Genomic DNA, 22281 nt, shown 5'->3' on the forward strand with positions numbered 1-22281 from the left:
CAGGATTTATTAGCAACTAGAATACACGTTCAGTCCCCAGGCAGCTTGTGTCCTGTTCTTAGGTCATATGAGAATACCTATGTCTTCACTGCCATTGGATACTGGTGCTAGTTAGAGCCATTTAGCACAGGTATGTCAACACTGATCACAATCACACCTTCATTCTGTAGCAATAACTCTGGCAGAGCTTTTCAAGGCAGTCACCATGTCTAAATAAGTAAAACAAATCACAGAAGCTGGTACTTCCAGAATACCAGATGTCGTCTTCCATCCTGAGCAGCCTAGCATTTGGGATACTATTAAGAGATTGTATAATAATAGATACTGTTGTATGGTAGACTGAAGGAAGCAGACCACAGAGGTCAATAAAAATAAGGATTTTCTTCTTTCTCTATTCTCCTTGTTTCAGAATTACATAAACCTGTCTATCCTAATACTATCTTTGGCTTTTGTCATGGTCCAATAGCTATGGCTTAAAGATGCCTGGCACTTCACAGAAGCCATTTTCTTTTCAGTTCTGCCTCAATTGTTTTACAATGTAATTTCCATATTACCTTTATTTTGATGTGTCTCATTTTTTTTCCATAAACTATGTTTAGTAGAAGGAAAGAGAGCAGCTGTTGGAGGCAAATAGAGTATTGCTCCCAAGCAGCCATATTTTATTAACTTTGACTGCAGTAGAGAGGGCTCCTTTAGCAATGCCTCATATTCACTGCATTTCCTAATGTAGAATAGCATTCAAATCCTCATAAAGAGTAGGGAAAATACTGTCTTTATGCACATGGCCTGCCCTTTATATATTCTCTGAGATACAATTTCTCTTAGGAGTGCATATTCTACTAAGAATCTGTGTTCATATAACGAGCTCTTGTGAACTATACCATACAAACTGAACCAAATATGATAGCATTGTGAAAATATTTTACCTCATAGGATTCTTCATCACCTGCAACCATGCCCACAGTTTTAATGAAAGGATGGCCAGGATTGTCAACCCCGGTTTGGATACACTGGTCTAGGGTGTAGCCATTGGGAGTCATCTTGTCCCTTAGCCTAGCATAAATTGCTGGTGTGAGGCATTCAGCCATGCAGTTGTTATGTTTGCGGAGATCAGGATAGTCTGCACTGAAGAGGAAAAAAATCACAAGCACTTAATGTGATATCTTTAAACAGTAATCTTTGCTACTTTAAAAAACTACTTAAGCGATCAGGAGATATGGAGTACATAGCACAGTTTAAAAATATAATTAGTTCTTGGTTTATACATGTATTAGGTTTATGCGGCAAGGTTTTCGTAGTGGGGGGGCGGGCCTGCAGGAGTGGCTTCTGTGAGAAGAGATCAGGGGCTGCCCCCATGTCGGACAGAGCCAGTTTCAGCTGGCTCCAAAATGGGCCCACCGCTGGCCAAAGCTGAGCCAATCAGTGAAGCTGGTGGCGCCTCTGTGATAAGATATTTAAGAAAGGGTAAAAAACACTGCATAGCAGTTGTGAGAGAGACAAGTGAGAAAAAAATGTGATAAAAACAACCCTGCAGACACCAAGGTCAGTGAAGAAGGAGGGGGAGGAGGTGCTCCAGGTGCCGGAGCAGAGATTCCCCTGCAGCCCATGGTGAAGACCATGGCAAGGCAGGCTGTCCCCCTGCAGCCTGTGGAGTACCCCACGCCAGAGGAGGTGGATATGCCCTGAAGGAAGCTGCAGCCCATGGTGAGTCCATGCTAGAGCAGGCTCCTGGCAGGAACTGCCGCCCATGGAGAGGAGCCCACGCGGGAGCAGGTTTTCTGGCAGGAACTGTGGCTTGTGGATAACCCATGCAGGAGCAGTCTTTTCCTGAAGGACTGTACCCCATGGAAAGAACCCATGCTGGAGCAGTTCTTGAAGAACTGCAGCTTGTTCTTGGGTTCTTGGGAAGGTTCCACATTGGAGAAGGTCGTGAAGGACTGTATCCCATGGGTGGGACCCCACACTGGAGCAGGGGAACAGTGTGAGGAGGAAGGAGCGGCAGAGATTAAGTGTTATGAGCTGACCGCAACCCCCTTTCCCTGTCCCCCTGCGCCACTCGGGGGAAGGAGGTAGAGAAATCAGGAGTGAAGTTGAGCCTGGGAAGAAGGGGGGTGTGGGGGATAGGTGATTTTAGTTTTGTTTTTATTTCTCACTATCCTACTCTGTTACAATTAATTGGCAATAAAATAAATTAATCTTCCCCAAGTCATGTCTGTTTTGCCTGTGACGGTAATTGGTAAGTGATCTCCCTGCCCTTATCTCAACCCACAAGGTTTTTCATCCTATTTTCTCCCCCTGTCTTGCTGAGGAGGAGGAGTAAGAGAGTGGCTGGGTGGGCATCTGGCAGCCAGCCAAGGATAACCCACTACAGTACATTGCACTGAAATTTAGGAAGGGAGGAATATTGAAGTCACGCAAAGTACTCCACACTGCACTGGTGGGCAACTACACTAACAGACAATAGCAGCTTTCTGTTACTTGGAGCTACCAGAAAAATGAATCCCAATGATCTTTGAAAGTGTATTAAACCCTATTAAATCTCTGATGAGACACTCTTATTCAGAATTAAGAGAGCTCTAACGTTGTTTTGTTCAAGTAGGAAATTAATTACGTTTAACTGGATAAGATCTCTCATTCTGAACCGAGATGTTCTTGCAGCTTTGTGGACATCAGTGGAACTGTCTGATCTATATCAGCTGGAAATCTAACTCTTTTACAATATTTGGGGTTGTTTTAATGGTTTTATTTACAAAAAGCTGTACAGTACAATAAACTAGAGAAAATGAAGACATTATGCTTTAGTAAAGCATTTTTGCAAGTGAGTCAGATCACATTTACCTTGTTTTGATAACACTTTGCTTTATGCACAACTCCATTATTTTTATAAGAATTTATTTGAACTAAGATAATATTTGCTACGTAAAAAAAAATTTGTCAAAGCCTGGTCCTTTTTTTTGGTGTTTTGTTTTGTTTTGTTTTTTCACAAATATGGCCAGCAAAGTCAACTTACATATCTGTAGTTAGTTTCTAATCATCAACCAACTAGTTTTTAAACAGAATTAGGAATATTTCAAGTACAGTAGTTATATAAGAGATTTCTTTACTACTTGCATAATTAAAATACTTTCATGGTTCTTAATAGTAGAATCTATACAATTAATCAGTCCAATAGGCACTGAAAGCATTCAAGAGCTGATGAGATAAAATAAGGACTAATTTGGTGCTTTGCCTAAAAATTAAACCGTTTTTCAGGCTTGTCATTGTTTGGCAATGTTTTTGTGAGTGTGTTGATACAATCTCACATCCCTGTTTTCTGGTCTTGAAGGCCATTGTCAGTGCTGTCTAAAACTGGGGTTATTAATAAAGTATGCTGGGTTTTAGGTTGTCAGTCAACAGCCCATATGCTGACGCATAGATGGTGTGTTTGCATGAGGGAGTAGGTACTCTGCAGCTTTAATGGGGATCTTCCTCCTGCAAAGAGTTAAACGCTATGCCTAGCCCAGTTAACTGGGCCCTATGCTCAGCTGACTACTTAACCCAAAGTGCTTACCTTGGAGGGAAGAGTTTTCGTTTTTCTTGAAAAACAGCCTTAATGTTTTGCTTATTGAGGAGGTACCCAGTGGTTAGGACTCCTGTGCCTGCTGCTGCAAAGAGTGCAGCAGTTGCACGGCCAGCCAGGAGATGACAGAATCTGCTAGCCATTCGTCTTGGAAGGATACAATTTCTAGAAGAGAAGACAACCTAAAATCAACCCATAAGACCCCATACAATGCAAATGAAAATCAAACCCTCACTTTTAACTGTAGTCCAATAAAAGAAGCAATTAATTTTTATTATTGGTTTGCATTGAAACAGTGTGTTAAGAAAAATGGTTAGCATTTACTGTATTTCTATATATGTACCTTTGGTAGACTTGGAAATCAATTAATTTTTAGTGCTGTATTGAGCGCACAATTCTAAACCCAACACCCAGAATATTTTAATTGTTTTAATGATTTAGGGACATAATTGAATGCTTTAGCTTGCTTCATAGCAACAATGCATTACACAGAGACATCTTTCCACTGACAAAAAAGGTACAATATCAGAGTAAGAAACAGCAGAAAAAAATATTTAAAGTGAAAGGAGTATTTTGGTATTTTGGTGAAAGGGGTAATAGGAAAGGAGGTTAAAATCTTGTGGAGGTTTTGAGTCTGAGGTTTTGAGTATTTCATGGTATAATCAATTATATAATGCTGACTGTAGATTGCAGGGTTTTGTGGCATGGGGTGGGATAAGGCATCCTGCAAAGTCAGAAGTGTGAGTTCTATATTTTTATTGAAAATGCTTCCAGGTGACTCTGCTGTAAGTGGCTGTCCAGTCAGAAAAGTAAAATGTGGCAGGATATGGCATTAGGTAGGTCATTCCTTTCAGTGCTATCACCTACAGACACTCATGTGCCTTTTCCATGCTAGCCTGACCTGTTAAACACTTTGTGCTTTTTTCCATATGAATAAAGTTGAAGTAGGCCAGAACTCATCAGCCTGAAAAAGAGACAGTTTGGAGGAGGGATATGGTAGGGACCTAAAAATCCTGAGTGGCATGGGAAATGTGGATAGAGATCAACTCTTCACTGCCTTTTCCAATATAAGAATATAGTCCATCAAACGCAACTAGTGGGAGCAATATTCAAAACAAAGGTAGGTAAATCTTTACACAATCTGTCATAGACCTATGGAACTCCTTGTCAAAGGATGATGTAGATGCAGGACATTTACATGGGTTCAACAGGATACTGGACAAGTACATGGAAGAGATTCATTGTGGGCTTTAAGCAGACAAATGAAAACAGGCTAACAAAATTCCCTGATCTGAAAACAGCTGAAAGCTGTGAGAGTATCAAGGAGTATCATGTTTGTTCTGCTCTCTTCTCTGAGCATCAACTTATGGCCATTGTTGGACAGAGTACTGGCTTATGAAGACCCCTGGTCTGGATCCGTACTGTTATTCTTGACATTTAGGATACTATGGAAGTATACAATCATCTTTCAGAACAACAAATATGGCTAAAGAAAGCAAAGTAAAAGGACTTCTTCAAGCCACAAGGTGTCACTTAGCAGAGGCACATTATAAGTAGCAGTTTCTGGCTCAGCTTTGAGGTACCAAACTAGGATTATGTTTGTTTCTCAAGAAATGAAGACCTTTCCTTCTTCAAGACAAAGAGAGATTCTCCTTTGCATTTATACCACATGTACTGCACAAAACTTTAAAATAAGAATGAACATAATGGATACCAAATTTAGAGGCCTTGCTGCAATCCAAGAACGTTCTCAGTGTAAGGAGCAGGGTGGGGGAGGGGGGGGTCTTTTAAAGATGAAAATATGTAGAGCCTGCCTCATGACATGTTCCTATAAAATTCCTGTAGCATGGATTTTCAGAGAGCTAGGGAAGAAAAGAGCTTTAAGGCCAACAAGGCAGACGTCCTGCTGGGAGTCTGTTATAGACCACCTAGCCAGGACGAGGAGGCAGACAAAATATTCTACAAGAGGCTGGCAGAAGTCTCCCAGTCGCTAGCCCTTGTTCTCGTGGGGGACTTCAACTTTCCAGACGTCTGCTGGAAATACCACACGGCAGAGAGGAAACAGTCGAGGAGGTTCCTGGAGTGTGTGGAGGATAACTTCCTGACGCAGCTGGTAAGCGAGTCTACCAGGGGAGGTGCCTCGCTTGACCTGCTGTTCACAAACAGAGAAGGACTGGTGGGAGATGTGGTGGTCGGAGGCCGGCTTGGGCTTAGCGACCATGAAATGGTAGAATTCTCGATACTTGGTGAAGTAAGGAGGGGGGCCAGCAAAAGCGCTGCCATGGACTTCTGGAGGGCAGACTTTGGCCTGCTCAGGACACTGGTCGAGAGGGTCCCTTGGGAGACAGTCCTGAAGGGCAAAGGGGTCCAGGAAGGCTGGACGTTCTTCAAGAAGGAAGTCTTAAAGGCGCAGGAGCGGGCTGTCCCCATGTGCCGCAAGAAGAACGGGCGGGGAAGGCGACCGGCCTGGCTGAACGGGGAGCTCTGGCTGGGACTCAGGAAAAAAAGGAGAGTTTATCACTTGTGGAAGAAGGGGCAGGCAACTCAAGAAGAGTACAGGGATCGCGTTAGGTCGTGCAGAGAGGAAATTAGAAAGGCAAAAACCCAGCTAGAACTCAACCTGGCCACTGTCGTGAGAGACAACAAAAAATGCTTTTATAAGTATATTAATGACAAAAGGAGAGCCAAGGAGAATCTCCATCCTCTATTGGATGCGGGGGGGGAACGTTGCCACCAAGGATGAGGAAAAGGCTGAGGTACTTAACGCCTTCTTTGCATCAGTCTTTAATAGTCAGAGCAGTTATCCTCAGGCCACTCAGCCCCCTGAGCTGGAAGACAGGGATGGCGAGCAGGATAAACGCCCCATAACCCAAGAGGAAGAAGTTCATGACCTGCTATGCCACCTGGACGTTCACAAGTCTATGGGGCCGGATGGGATCCACCCGAGGGTACTGAGGGAGCTGGCGGAGGAGCTTGCCGAGCCGCTCTCCATCATTTACCAGCAGTCCTGGTTAATGGGGGAGGTCCCGGATGACTGGAGGCTTGCCAATGTGACGCCCATCTACAAGAAGGGCCGGAAGGAGGATCCGGGGAACTACAGGCCGGTCAGCCTGACCTCGGTGCCGGGGAAGATCATGGAGCGGTTTGTTTTGAGGGCGCTCACGAGCCATGTCCGGGACAAACAGGGGATCAGGCCCAGCCAGCACGGGTTCATGGAAGGCAGGTCCTGCTTGACCAACCTGATCTCCTTCTATGACCAGGTGACCTGCCTAGTGGATGAGGGAAAGGCTGTGGATGTGGTCTACCTGGACTTCAGTAAAGCCTTTGACACTGTCTCCCACAGCATTCTCCTAGAGAAGCTGGTGGCTCATGGCCTAGACAGGTACACTCTTCGCTGGGTAAAAAACTGGCTGGACGGCCGAGCCCAGAGAGTTGTGGTGAACGGAGTTAAATCCAGTTGGCGGCCAGTCACGAGCGGTGTTCCCCAGGGCTCAGTACTGGGGCCGGTCCTGTTCAATATCTTTATCAACGATCTGGACGAGGGGATCGAGTGCTCCCTCAGTAAGTTTGCAGATGACACCAAGCTGGGCGGGAGTGTTGATCTGCTCGAGGGTAGGAGGCTCTGCAGAGGGACCTGGACAGGCTGGATCGATGGGCCGAGGCCAATGTATGAGGTTCAACAAGGCCAAGTGCCGGGTCCTGCACTTCGGCCACAACAACCCCAGGCAACGCTACAGGCTTGGGGAAGAGTGGCTGGAAAGCTGCCCAGAGGAAAAGGACCTGGGGGTGCTGGCTGACAGCTGGCTGAACATGAGCCGGCAGTGTGCCCAGGTGGCCAAGAAGGCCAACGGCATCCTGGCCTGTATTAGGAATAGTGTGGCCAGCAGGACTAGGGAGGTGATCGTGCCCCTGTACTCGGCACTGGTGAGGCCGCACCTCGAATACTGTGTTCAGTTCTGGGCCCCTCACTCCAAGAAGGACATTGAGGTGCTGGAGCGTGTCCAGAGAAGGGCAGCGAAGCTGGTGAAGGGCCTGGAGCACAAGTCTGATGAGGAGTGGCTGAGGGAACTGGGGTTGTTTAGCCTGGAGAAGAGGAGGCTGAGGGGAGACCTCATCGCGCTCTACAACTACCTGAAAGGAGGTTGTAGTGAGGTGGGTGTTGGTCTCTTCTCCCAAGTAACTAGTGATAGGACGAGAGGAAATGGCCTCAAGTTGCGCCAAGGGAGGTTTAGACTGGACATTAGGAGAAATTTCTTTACTGAAAGAGTGGTCAGGCCTTGGAACGGGCTGCCCAGGGAATGGGTTGAGTCACCATCCCTGGAAGTATTTAAAAGACATGTAGATGAGGCGCTTAGGGACATGGTGTAGTGGGCATGGTGGTGTTGGGTTGATGGTTGGACTCGATGATCTTAGAGGTCTTTTCCAACCTTAATGATTCTATGATTCTATGATTCTATGATTCTAGGCGTTTGGAGAGAGGAAGTCATTGTGGGCAACATTGCTCTGGGAAGACAATCCAGGCTCTTTCCAGATTTGCAATGTGGAGGCATGGAGGCTCTGCTCTCTGCCAGCCAACCAGGCCAAGGTCAGGGACATTACGCAATGTATACTCTGCCCCTTCCCTTCTAACAGCAGCTACTCTATGAGGGACAGGGATGAAGTCTGGGAAAGGATTTGGCCTCTAAAGTGAAGAGGCCTGTGGGACTCCTGAAAAAAAGAGAAGTGTCAGTAGGATTGAAAAAGCCTCTACAACAGAGAAGAAATAAATATGTAGGGCTTTACAAAGCACAGGAACCTTATTTTTAATATTTCATCCTTAGCAAATATCACTATAATGAAGAAACATGTCTTAGGACAATAGCATGTGAGGAAGTCCTCAACCCCCTTCCACATATCTACTAGGCTAGATATATCGTGTGTGTGTTGGCCAATATATAATTGCTCTGTAATTTTGAGTCATATATATCATGCTTGCAGTCTCTTTGTGCATAAGAAATGATCCCTGAACAGTGGCCCAGAGAGAGACAGTAACACCAGCAAGATTATCCAGGCTTAAAATACTTCCCAGGAATTTGTGTGCTCTATTAATTATTCCCAGCAGTATGTTCAGAGTGCAGCTATGGTTTTGGGATTATGTCTAGAGTACAGGAGATCTCTGAGTCTAACAGAGAAAATGGCATGTTCTATGAAAGACTGAAGAAGAGAATGCATATGTTTTCTTCCTCAAAAGAGAATGAATTTTTTTCTTCCTCAGAATCAGAATTTGACTTGCAAAGCACTATCTACTTTGTACTTTAGTCATGTGATATGTGAGATGAGAAACACAGGAGATGTGTTTCAAATTTGAGTCATTTGTTTCATATCCTATATCTTGTTTAAATAATTTTATACCTGAATTTTGTTATTCTTAACTGTCTCCTCCATGCCCTCAATATGCAATATACATCTGTCTAACTTTCTGTTCAGAGAAAAGTGTTGACTGATTGAAAGAAGTTTCAATATTCTTTCATTGAAAGAATTTCCCTAAAACAGAAATAGGGAGAGACCACACAGAGAAGGAAATTTTTTTCATTAGGAATACATTCTGTCTTCCTCAGCTATTCCAAGTCCTTGAGAATTAGTTGCACAACACTAGAATATAATGAAATATGTATTGATACATGAATGGGACAGGAGGCAGATAATTCCTTCTTGGCTCAGCAATATAGCCTTATCTTACCTTATGGGAATGGTTCCACTCCATTAATGAATTAGTTTAGGTAAGTGAGAGTTGCAGGACTGGCAACAGGATTTTTCCCTCCCAAATGCAATGGGACAATGTTTGACTGTAAACCAAAACCAAGTTTCAGGTTTGTGATAGAGGTTTTGTACTCCTTTCCTTTACTCCTTATTTAGAAGATGGTTCTTTTTTTGCTTTTTCACAATACAGCATCCCCATCCTACACTTTGGAAATATTTGCTTATGACTAATCTGTGGAAAACTATCATTATCATACCCAAGTGTCTCAGAAACAGTGGATGTATTTTCATAACAGCTCTATGTATTTATAGTTATGTTTCACAGATCCTATTGTTACTGCAGGGAATTGGCTGACAGTCAAAATCCTGTCCTGAAAACCAGATTTGTCAAAATCCTCTTGCAGATGATGACATTATGACTTCAACCACCCCAGACACTCATCAGTCTCCACCAGCTTGGATTCTTGGTAGCTTCTGAATCCTGTGCCACTTTAAGGGACAAATCTGGTTCATATATCTGATTAAAGTAGAGGAATTGCATGCAATATATGTTTAGAAAGCCACGTGAGGCACAATAGTATAATTATAATGCTTTAGAAATAACCAGAGCATTGTGCATGTTGACCACAGAATGTACCACAGCATAACAGGTAGTTAGCAGCCTTAGGCCATTATATTTAGTTATGTCATGTATCTGCTGGCAAGGATACTCTTTGCTGATAGTTGTTTTTACATAACCTCCATTCCTTATATTAATGAGATGTGACATGAAAGTCCTATGCTTTGTAACAGCAGCTACTGATTGGCTGACTGCATAATTTTCTACCTTGGAGCCTTTTCCAATGATGTAGTATGCACAACAGATAGAAGCAACATTCCAACAAGAAAATCACTATACATTTCAGTATGATGTTATGGTCTGTGACTGGAAGCTAATCACAGTGTGTTCTTAGCTATGTACTTGGAATTAATCTGTTCTTGAGGAGCTGAGAACTACACAGGAGTTCTGTGAGTGTGAAGTATGCTAGAAGTTGTTCTCTGTAATTTCTTTGGGGGACAAACTGTGCTCACTCAAGTTGTTAAAAGCTAAAGGCTCTATAGCTGCTATTTCAGTGCTTCTGTTCTTGTGTCTTTCATTTTGTACTTGTGACATTTATTAGATAAGAGAGCACCTGATCCCGAGAGCAGCAGAGCAGAGTGCAATTCTTTCACAGAATTTGATGTGCAAACGATATCCACTGTGGATAGCTGGCATCCTCAACTTTTATGTTGAACTACACTGTGTACCTGAGGTATATTGTAGTCACGGAAATCACAGTCTGTGAAAAGAAAGTAAAATAAACCACCTGGAAAAAGAAATGGATGAACCTGAGAGAAAGGAAGCTAGTTTAAAAAAGCAAAGAGACTTTTTCTGTAACTCAAATGGTGGAGGCTTTGTGCCATAGCTGATCCAGGAAATACAGAGAAGTTGTACCACTTGGTTGTACCTTACTTCTGCAGAATGAGTATGAGGACCCCATCCTTGCTCTTCTTTATGCTTATGTTTGTCTACATGTTCAATGCAAAGCTTTAACCCCTAAGGCAGACGCTCTCAGTAGTGACAGTTTTCTTGTTCCCTTCCTCCCTTACTCAGGCAGCATTAGCAGTTTTCTGGCCCGTTGAGGATTTGATGCATTAAATGGATCTGTAACTTTGGGAACAACATTTTGGACACCTGATCAAAGGCAGATTTTATACACATAAAATTATTTTCCTTTTTGAATTTAAAAAAAAGGCCCATAACCCAAGTATATTTCTTTTTGGCAATGTTCTCTTCCATTCTGGTTGCATTCCCTGTCCCTAGAATACTTTGCCTTCCTGAATCACAGAAAAGTCTTCCCTTACTGAAAGGCAGGCTCTACTTTACCTGACAGATCCTTGTCTAAGATCTCTTTAAAGCTTCCAACACTGGAGATTCCACAGCCTGTGTAGGTTAACTACCTTAAAAAAAAATCAGAGTAAGATGGGCTCCTTTTTAAAAAAAAAAAAACTAATATCTAACTAAAGGTCTCTTGTTAGAACTTAAACCCAGCAGTCCTCATCCTAACATTTACTTCCCTAAACTTTATAGTTCTGTGAGCAGAAGTTCAGTTTCTGTCTTTACTAGTAAGTGCCTCAGCTTTCTAAACTAAATTGCTCCTGCAAAAAAGGTGAGTCTGCTAAGAAAGTGATCTGACAAGCATCAATCATAGCATCACGCAGTTGACATCTGCAGGAATTGGAAGATGGTAGCTGGCTTGATCTTGCACCTTAGGTAGGTAGGAACTTCTGACTGGAGGTTGGCATAGCAATTTTAGGAACAATCATTCTCAAAACTGTCAAATGCAAAAGGTCTAGGAGAACATGACAGATTTTTTTTAATGGGAAGAAAAATATCATCTGGACTTCTGTGGAATGGAGTATGTTATGTTTCTATCAAAATGGTGAAACTCCTAATTTAATTAACACTTCTTGCCACAAGGATGGGCTATAGTTCTGAATCTAAATGCATATAATACTGCAGCACAAATTAAGCACGTTATGCATTACACAGGTAGTCCACATACAATCAGAAAGTAGATTTGCACAAAAACATGACATTTTTAGTTCAGCAACCAAAACAAAGAACTTTTAAATAAATAGGGTGGGTAATGAACAAGACACTTTATTTAACAGGAAACAAGACTTTTGTTTTTCACAATTTTTTTCTCCTTTAAAAAATAGATTGATTTCTAAACAACATATTGTATGGAAACAAAACTTCAAAAAGATTCATTCTGAAAGTGTCTAAACTGAATGTTTCTCCACCTAAAAAGATTCTAATCAAAACTATTTGCCAAATCTGACCACAAATCATGAACATTTGGTAGGTTTTTTTCCCACAGAACATGTCAATCTGCACTAACAATAAATTTGTACCATCACCACCAGTGTAGATTCAGAGAATGGTAATTTTCCCAGTCAAAGGCATAGTTACAATATGCAAGGTTTTGTAAGAACACTTTACCAGAAATACCATGCTGTGATTCAGATTTCACTGCAGTATTACTAGGTCTCCACTAAAAGTATTTCACTTTCATCAGTGAACATTTACCATTGTATAGCCTTAAAAACAATAGAACACACTTTTTTTGGTATAGAAGTTTACTAAGGATCTTCCCTAGCGCTCATGGTGATAGAAAAACCATTTTCTCATAGATGCTTATAATGCATTTATTGAAGGGGAAAGAGAAGATTTTTCAAGATCAGAACTTTCATGATTATCAGTTTTAGCCCTCTGAAAAATAATCCAGGGTTTTCCTAAACTAATCCAGTGTGTTGGAAGGAAAACACCTCCATTAGAAAAGCATCCATCTTGAATTTAAAACTATCCAGAGAGAATATGGTCCTGAGAAGCTAATGGAGTTCCAAAGGTTAATCAATCTCTGAGTTAAAAATAAATAAAAATCATACCTTACTTCTTGTTTGCACTTGTTTGTCTTCAATTTTGAATCATTGGCCTTTGTTATGACTTTATCAGTTTATTGTTTAATGTCTACTAATTATATGCTTTATATGTAGCTACTTAATGACTAGCTTTTTTTTTAATGTCTTTCCATCAGTTGTTTTTTTTTTTCAAAAAATTATTTTTTCAAATTTCTTAATCACTCTTTGGCTCTTCCCTGAACTCTTTCCATTTTATTTTCATTCCCAACATCCTCCTGATACCAGAACAGTCACTGGATTCCAGTAATGGTTGTTATAAGTGTAGTGATCCTGACTGGAAGACCATTGGACATCGAGGAGTTAGTTAGTGATCCACATAACGGTTAACCTGGGTAGGCCCAGGCCCATGCTGTGCTGCACGTACAACATGGCCTTCAGGCCTGTGCTGTGCTGCACAAATCCCTTGGCCGCAGGATAAACTCAGCCAGCTCACTGTACCAGAGGAGCCGGCAGGTAGTGCCTACTTGGTACCCGCGATTACGCCACCTGCGTGGCCTTGGCTTTATCTAACAGTGCAGAAAGAAGTTCTCATGAGAATATAATTTCTATTTGCCAGTAGAAATGATGAATAGAGTTGATTCCTTTTAAGAAAAGCCTATAATAGCTGGAATGACCAAAATGGGAAAACCCTTTCTACGGACAGGGTCTGCACGACATGCTGTGTGTGGATCAGAGGCCCGTTAGATGCTGCATAACTCGGGGTTCCCAGCATCTAAAGGGATGTAAGATTACCTATATTATTATTTCTTTCTTTATAGTGTTAGCTCTAATAAATAGCATTTTAAATGATACTTTACAGAGTGCTTTTCTTACTGTGATCATAACAAAACAGCACCACCTGGTGCAAAGCACCAAGTCCCCAAAATAGAAGGAGCAGAACACCTCTACAGCTACTAAACAATTAATGCATTAAAATATCATATTAGCCCTTTGGGGCCACGGCAGATCACTAGAAGTTCAAGCTCTGTTAATTGCCTAAAAAGTTTTGACCCCTTTTAAGAATCACAGAATTCTCCGAACTGCAAATATGGAGTGATGACTACAGTCCTCAGAAAAGTATGATTCTGGAGTGACTACAGAGCTCTGGGGGCAGTAGTCAAGGGCATGTGGACCCAGGTGATGCTCTCCTCAATTCTGCCAGTAAGAGTAAAGGCGTGAGGAGGATATTACAGGTCAATAACTGGCTGCGGAATTGGTCTTGGCAACAGGGTTTTGGTTTCTATGACCATGGGACCCTGTCTGAGGATCAGTGTCTGCTTGGTAGAGATGGGATCTACCTCACTAACTGGGGCAAACCTATCTTTGCCAGAAGGATGGCTGACTGGGGGCTGACCTGGCAAGGAGGGTTTTAAACCAGGACCCCTGTGAGGGAGTGATGGACAGGGTAGACGAGCAAAGGGCCTGGGGTGATGTGACAGAAAAGGATCACAAAACCAAAAAAATGAGGCTTAAGCAGGGTCACATCCAGCATTTGCATGCAAGCAATGAAGTGTCTACAAGGCACTGTTGTGGAGTGTTGTGGTTTAACCTGGCAGGCAGCTAAACACCACATAGCCGCTCGCTCACTCCCCACCCTGCAGTGGGATGGGGGGAGAATTGGGAGGAAAAAAAGTAAAATTCATGGATTGAGATAAAGACAGTTTAATAGAACAGAAAAATTATTATTATTATTATTAATATTAATAATAACAATAATAATAATAATAGAATATACAAAGTGAGTGATGCACAATGCAATTGCTCACCACCCGCTGACCGATAACCAAGTAGCGATCGCTACTTCCTGGAACACGCCTACGATTCATATACTGAGCATGACGTCATATGGTATGGAACACCCCGTTTGGCCAGCTGGGCCAGCTGTCCCGGCTATGCTCCCTCCCAGCCTCTTCCAGAGCATGGAAGCTGAATGTCCTTGACTAGCAGGGTACTTAGCAACAACTGAAAACATCAGTATGTTATCAACATTCTTCTCATACTAAATCCAAAACACAGCACTAGGAAGAAATTTAACTCTATCCTAGCCGAAACCAGGACATGGAGAAATCCCCAAAATCCTTCTGGGAAATTAACATGCTGGGGTGCCTCTCTAAAGTGCCTGTACACTAATGCATGCAGTATGGGGGATAAACAAGAGGAATTAGAGATCTGTGCAAAGTTGCAGGGCTACGATCTTGTTGGGATCACAGAGACGTGGTGGGATGGCTACCAAGACTAGAGTGTTGCAATGGAGGGATACAGGCTCTTTAGGAAAAACAGTACGGGAAGAAAAGGAGAGGGAGTTGCCCTTTATGTTAGAGAACAACTGGAATGTATGGAGGTCTGCCTGGGGATGGATGATGAGCCAATTGAGAGCTTATGGGTAAGAATTAAAGAGCATACAGGTATGGGAGACATTGTAGAATCATAGAATCATAGAATCATAGAATAGTTTGGGTTGGAAGGGACCTTTAAAGGTCATCTAGTCCAACCCCCCTGCCATGGGCAGGGACATCTTCAACTAGATCAGGTTGCTCAGAGCCCCGTCCAACCTGACCTTGAATGTTTCCAGGGATGGGGCATCTACCACCTCTCTGGGCAACCTGTGCCAGTGTTTCACCACCCTCATCGTAAAAAATTTCTTCCTTATATCTTGTCTAAATCTACCCTCTTTTAGTTTAAAACCATTCCCCCTTGTCCTGTTGCAATAGGCCCTGCTAAAAAGTCTGTCCCCATCTTTCTTATAAGCCCCCTTTAAGTACTGAAAGGCCGCAATAAGGTCTCCCCGGAGCCTTCTCTTCTCCAGGTTGAATAACCCCAACTCTCTCAGCCTGTCCTCATAGGAGAGGTGTTCCATCCTCCTGATCATTTTCATGGCCTCCTCTGGACCCACTCCAACAGGTCCATGTCTTTCCTCTGCTGAGGGCTCCAGAGCTGGACGCAGTACTGCAGGGGGGGTCTCACCAGAGCAGAGTAGAGGGGCAGAATCCCCTCCCTCGAGCTGCTGGCCATGCTTCTTTTGATGCAGCCCAGGATACGGTTGGCCTTCTGGGCTGCGAGCGCACATTGCCGGCTCATGACCAGCCTTTTGTCCACCAGTACCCCCAAGTCCTTCTCGGCAGGGCTGCTCTCAATGCCTTCATCCCCCAGCCTGTATTGATACCGGGGGTTGCCCCGACCCAGATGCAGGACCCTGCACTTGGCCTTGTTGAACCTCAGGAGGTTCACACGGGCCCACTTCTCGAGCTTGTCCAGGTCCCTCTGGATGGCATCCCGTCCCTCAGGCGTGTCAACCGCACCACTCAGCTTGGTGTCGTCTGCAAACTTGCTGAGGGTGCACTCGATCCCTCTGTCTATGTCATTGATGAAGATATTAAACAGGACTGGTCCCAATACGGACCCCTGAGGGACACCACTAGTCACCGATCTCCATCTGGACATTGAGCCGTTGACCACTACCCTCTGGATGCGTCCATCCAACCAATTCCTCATCCACCGGTGTCCTGGTTTCGGCTGGGATAGGGTTAAATTTCTTCCTAGTGCTGTGTTTTGGATTTAGTATGAGGAGAATGTTGATAACACACTGATGTTTTCAGTTGTTGCTAAGTGCCCTCCTAGTCCAAGGGCAGCTCCCGTGCCTACTGACTGAGCTAGGTACACAAGATGGGAGGGAACATAATCAGGACAGCCAGCCCAGCTGGCCAATGGGGTATTCCATACCATGTGACGTCATGCTCAGTATATGAAGGGTAGGCGTGATCCAGGAAGTAGCGATCGCTACTTGGTTATCGGTCAGCGCGGGTGGTGAGCAATTGCATTGTGCATCACTCATTTTGTATATTTTATCATTATCATTATTATTTTCCTTTTTTTTTTCCCCCTGTTCTATTAAACTGTCTTTATCTCAACCCACGAGTTTTCCTCACTCTTACCCTTCCGATTCTCTCCCCGTCCCGCTGGGGGTGGGGGGAGTGAGTGAGCGGCTGCGTGGTATTTGGCTGCCTGCCAGGTTAAACCACGCAGTCCTTTTTGGCGCCCAACGTGGGGCACGAAGGGTTGAGATAACGACACATCTGACCCGAACGGGTTAAAGCAAATTTGTTATAAGCATTCATTATATCAGTTTAGTACTCGATGTTCACAATGTTGATTTATTTGCTCTCAGAGTTTTTGGATCTGTTCTTGCAGTTGTGGTATGTAGCACCTTACTGGCTGTCTATACTGCTGATTATCAGTTTGTATGTGGGGTTGGTCATCTCTGGGAAATGGATTAAGGTCATTGCTTTGCTATACTGTGTGACCTGGCTTTATGTTATGATAAAATTATTGGTCACGAGCCTGTACTCAGCACTGCCATCATTCCTGTTCTTCGGGAGCTATCTTTTGGAAACTATTAATAATTACACTTCTTACGTCTTCACCTCGGAGGATGAATTTAGTGGGGAGACAGGATGGGACACTTTCTCCCACTTGTTCACCTTCCCTTCCATATCTTCAGAAACTCCTTTTTCTTCTATCCTCTTCATGACGACGTCCACAATATTCCCTGAGAATTTTGAATATCCTTGGGATGTTCAAACAAGCATGTTCCTATTGCTATGTCTCCTGAATGTGGTTCAGGCCTTGTTTAGAGTTAAACAGCTATTCAGGAATACTGTCCAGAGATCAACCCCAGCAACAGATACAGTGACTACTCAAACCCCCACGACAGGCACTGTAGCTACTTCAACCCGCACAACAACCACTATGGCTACTCAGACCCCGGCAACAGTCACTACAGTTACTCCAACCCCCGCAACAGGCACTGCAGCTACTCAAACTCCGCCAACAGTCACTGCAGTCACTCCAACCAGTGCGACAAGCACTGCAGCCACTCAAACCCCGGCAACAGGCACTACAAATACTCCAACCCCCGCGACAGGCACTGCAGCTACCCAGACCCTCGCGACGGGTACTACAGCTGAACCAGAGGACCAACCGTCGCTGGTATCCGTCGCCCCTGTACAGAAGAAGAAATCTTTGAAGCGGAAGTCAGGTCATGTAGAAAAGGATGATGGAAAAGCAGGGCCATCACGAGGAGGGGAGGAGGAAGAGGAAGAACTCATAAATGAGACGGAAACCACCCGATCCTTATCCCTGAATGAGTTGCGAGATATGTGGAAAGATTTCGGCCGTCGTCCAGGCGAGCATATTGTTACCTGGCTGCTCCGATGCTGGGATAATGGGGCCAGTAGCCTGGAATTAGAGGGGAAGGAGGCCAAACAGCTGGGATCCCTTGCTAGGGAAGCGGGTATTGACAAAGCAATTGGACAAGGGACACAGGTCCTCAGCCTCTGGAGGCGACTGCTGTCAGGCGTAAAGGAAAGGTATCCCTTCAAGGAAGATGTTATATATCGCCCAAGCAAATGGACCACTATGGAGAGAGGTATCCAGTACCTGAGAGAACTAGGCGTGCTGGAGGTGGTTTATAGTGACCTGGACGACACCCGAACACCCAAAGATCCAGATGACGTCCAGTGCACCCGACCCATGTGGCGGAAGTTGGTACGGAGCGCACCAGCATCGTATGCCAGTTCGTTGGCAGTACTGTGCTGGAAAGAGGAAGAAGCACCAACGGTGGATGAGGTGGTTAGCAGACTTCGGGATTTTGAAGAAACTATCTCCTCCTCCCTTGTCTCGGCTGTGGAGAAACTGTCCCGGGAGGTCCAGCAACTCAAAGAGGATATGTCCTATTCTCCACCTGTACGGACCAGTATCTCAGCCATTAGGAGTCAGCGTTTTTCTCCTCAAGAGAGAGGATATAGAAAGTACACACCCCGGGGCACCCTGTGGTTTTACCTGCATGACCACGGAGAGGACACGAGGCAGTGGGATGGAAAACCTACCTTGACCCTAGAGGCACGTGTACGTGAGTTGCAAGGAAAAACAATCACACAAGGGGGTTCTCCCAGGAAAAATGCTGCTCCAGTTGTCAGGAAAAACCTGTCTCACGACGGTCCAGTTTCCAGTGAACAGTTCCCCAGACAGAGTAGAAGGGCTGATCTTACTTTGGATTGTAATTGCAATGAAGAAATTCTTGACTCACGTTTGCAAGAAGTGAGAGATGGATACTATGACCAGAACTAGAGGGGCCCTGCCTCTGGCCAGGTGGAGGAAAGGGACAACCGGGTTTACTGGACTGTGTGGATTCGATGGCCTGGCACATCAGACCCACAGGAGTATAAGGCTCTCGTAGACACTGGTGCACAGTGTACCCTGATGCCATCAGGCTATAAAGGGGCAGAACCCATTTGTATTTCTGGAGTGACAGGGGGATCCCAAGAGTTAACTGTATTGGAGGCCGAAGTGAGCCTGACCGGGAATGAGTGGCAGAAGCACCCCATTGTGACTGGCCCAGAGGCTCCGTGCATCCTTGGCATAGACTACCTCAGGAGAGGGTATTTCAAGGACCCAAAAGGGTACCGGTGGGCTTTTGGTATAGCTGCCCTGGAGACGGAGGAAATTAAACAGCTGTCCACCTTGCCCGGTCTCTCGGAGGACCCTTCTGTTGTGGGGTTGCTGAGGGTTGAAGAACAACAGGTACCAATCGCTACCACAACAGTGCACCGGCGACAATATCGCACTAACTGAGACTCTCTGATCCCCATCCATGAGCTTATTCCTCGACTGGAGAGCCAAGGAGTGATCAGCAAGACTCGCTCACCCTTCAACAGTCCCATATGGCCAGTGCGAAAGTCTAATGGAGAGTGGAGACTAACAGTAGATTATCGTGGCCTGAACGAAGTCACGCCGCCACTGAGTGCTGCCGTGCCGGACATGCTAGAACTCCAATACGAACTGGAGTCAAAGGCAGCCAAGTGGCACGCCACAAGTGACATTGCTAATGCCTTCTTCTCAATCCCTTTGGCAGCAGAGTGCAGGCCACAGTTTGCTTTCACTTGGAGGGGCGTCCAGTACACCTGGAACTGACTGCCCCAGGGGTGGAAACACAGCCCTACCATTTGCCATGGGCTGATCCACACCACACTGGAACAGGGTGAGGCTCCAGAACACCTGCAATACATTGATGACATCATCGTATGGGGCAACACAGCAGAAGAAGTTTTTGAGAAAGGGAAGAAAATAATTCAAATCCTTCTGAAGGCCGGCTTTGCCATAAAACAAAGTAAGGTCAAGGGACCTGCACAGGAGGTCCAGTTTTTAGGAATAAAATGGCAAGATGGACGTCGTCAGATCCCAACAGATGTGATCAACAAAATAACAGCCATGTCCCCACCAACTAGCAAAAAGGAAACACAAGCTTTCTTAGGCGTTGTGGGCTTTTGGAGAACGCATATCCCAAATTACAGTCAGATCGTAAGCCCCCTCTATCACGTGACTCAGAAGAAGAACGACTTCAAATGGGGCCCTGAGCAACAACAAGCCTTTGAACAAATTAAACGGGAGATAGTTCAGGCAGTAGCCCTTGGGCCAGTCCGGGCAGGACAAGATGTGAAGAATGTGCTCTACACCGCAGCCGGGGAGAATGGCCCTACCTGGAGCCTCTGGCAGAAAGCCCCAGGGGAGACTCGAGGTCGACCCTTAGGGTTCTGGAGTCGGGGATACAGAGGATCCGAGGCCCGCTACACTCCAACTGAGAAGGAGATATTGGCAGCATATGAAGGGGTTCAAGCTGCTTCGGAAGTGGTTGGTACTGAAGCACAGCTCCTCCTGGCACCCCGACTGCCGGTGCTGGGCTGGATGTTCAAAGGGAGGGTCCCCTCTACACATCATGCAACCGATGCTACGTGGAGTAAGTGGGTCGCACTGATCACACAACGGGCCCGAATAGGAAACCCCAGTCGCCCAGGAATCTTGGAGGTGATCACGAACTGGCCAGAAGGCAAAGATTTTGGCATATCCCCAGAGGAGGAGGTGACACGTGCTGAAGAGGCCCCACTGTATAATAAACTACCAGAAAATGAGAAGCCATATGCCCTGTTCACTGATGGGTCCTGTCGCCTTGTGGGGAAGCATCGGAGGTGGAAAGCTGCGGTATGGAGTCCTAAACGCCAAGTTGCAGAAACTGCTGAAGGAGAAGGTGAGTCGAGCCAGTTTGCAGAGGTGAAAGCCATCCAGCTGGCCTAGGACATTGCTGAACGAGAAAAATGGCCAGTACTTTATCTCTATACTGACTCATGGATGGTGGCAAATGCCCTGTGGGGGTGGCTGCAGCAGTGGAAGCAGAACAACTGGCAGCGCAGGGGTAAACCCATCTGGGCTGCCGCATTGTGGCAAGATATTGCTGCCCGGGTAGAGAACCTGGCTGTAAAAGTACGCCTCTTTGGTATGGGGGACGATGTTTGAAATATAAATATGGGGAGGCCTGGCAGATTGATTATATCACACTCCCACAAACCCGGCACGGCAAGCGCTATGTGCTCACCATGGTGGAAGCAACCACCAGATGGCTGGAAACATACCCTGTGCCACATGCCACTGCACGGAACACCATCCTGGGCCTTGAAAAGCAAGTCCTGTGGCGACATGGCACCCCAGAAAGAATTGAGTCAGACAACGGGACTCATTTCCGAAACACCCTCATAGACACCTGGGCCAAAGAGCACGGCATTGAGTGGGTCTATCACATCCCCTACCATGCACCAGCCTCCGGGAAAATCGAACGGTACAATGGACTGCTAAAGACTACGCTGAGAGCAATGGGTGGTGGGACATTCAAGCACTGGGACACACATTTAGCAAAGGCCACCTGGTTAGTCAATACCAGGGGATCTGTTAATTGAGCTGGCCCTGCCCAATCAAGACTCTTACGTACTGTAGATGGAGATAAAGTCCCTGTCCTGCATATGAGAAATATGCTGGGGAAGACAGTCTGGGTTACTCCTGCCTCTGGCAAGGGAAAACCCATCCATGGGATTGCTTTTGCTCAAGGACCTGGGTACACTTGGTGGGTGATGCGAAAGGATGGGGAGGTCCGGTGTGTACCTCAAGGGGATTTGATTTTGGGTGAAAATAGCCAATGAACTGAATTTTATGATGTCAACTGTTACATGATATTGTATATCATTATTTCTATGATATAGCAGTGGTATAGCAGTGAAAATCACCCAGATTAGTGAAGAATGAACTAACTCCGATGAAACCGAGCGAAGCGCAACGATGATAGAACTGGACGAGCGCAGCAGTACCGAAATGAGAACTGGCTTCAGGATGCAACGGTCCAACACCGCACACCATCTCTCCGGCCCTGAAAGACTGTTATGACAGATGGAGCCCAAAGTCATGGACTAAATGAACTCAATGGACATTTTAGAGGGATAGTCCATAGTCCGAGGGAATGATATCTGTGCGTGCATATATATATATATGTGTCTATATATAAAGAAAGATAGTGGTGGTTAATTGAAATGTATTAAAAAAAGATGTGAGACCTAAGCACGACGTAAATGGTATGGAATAAGGGGTGGATACTGTCCTGGTTTCGGCTGGGATAGGGTTAA

The 22281-nt window shown here is 45.1% G+C and overlaps 1 protein-coding gene and 1 long non-coding RNA gene across 2 annotated transcripts in view; both read right to left on the reverse strand.

Moving 5' to 3' along the window:
• LOC142074698 (creatine kinase S-type, mitochondrial-like) overlaps positions 1-3702 on the reverse strand; it is a 31466-nt gene extending 27764 nt beyond the window's left edge. The window contains exons 1-2 of the mRNA XM_075135494.1: positions 3551-3702; positions 927-1125 (exon numbers count right to left, since the gene is read on the reverse strand). Of these exons, the coding sequence (XP_074991595.1) occupies positions 927-1125; positions 3551-3702 (351 nt within the window). The remainder of the gene's footprint in view (positions 1-926; positions 1126-3550) is intronic.
• Positions 1-22281, reverse strand: part of LOC142074860 (uncharacterized) — a 602395-nt gene that overhangs the window by 224984 nt on the left and 355130 nt on the right. The gene's annotated exons all lie outside the window — the stretch shown is intronic.

Source organism: Calonectris borealis, chromosome W (genome assembly GCF_964195595.1).
Source record: "Calonectris borealis chromosome W, bCalBor7.hap1.2, whole genome shotgun sequence".
NCBI classification, from domain to species: Eukaryota; Metazoa; Chordata; class Aves; order Procellariiformes; family Procellariidae; genus Calonectris; species Calonectris borealis.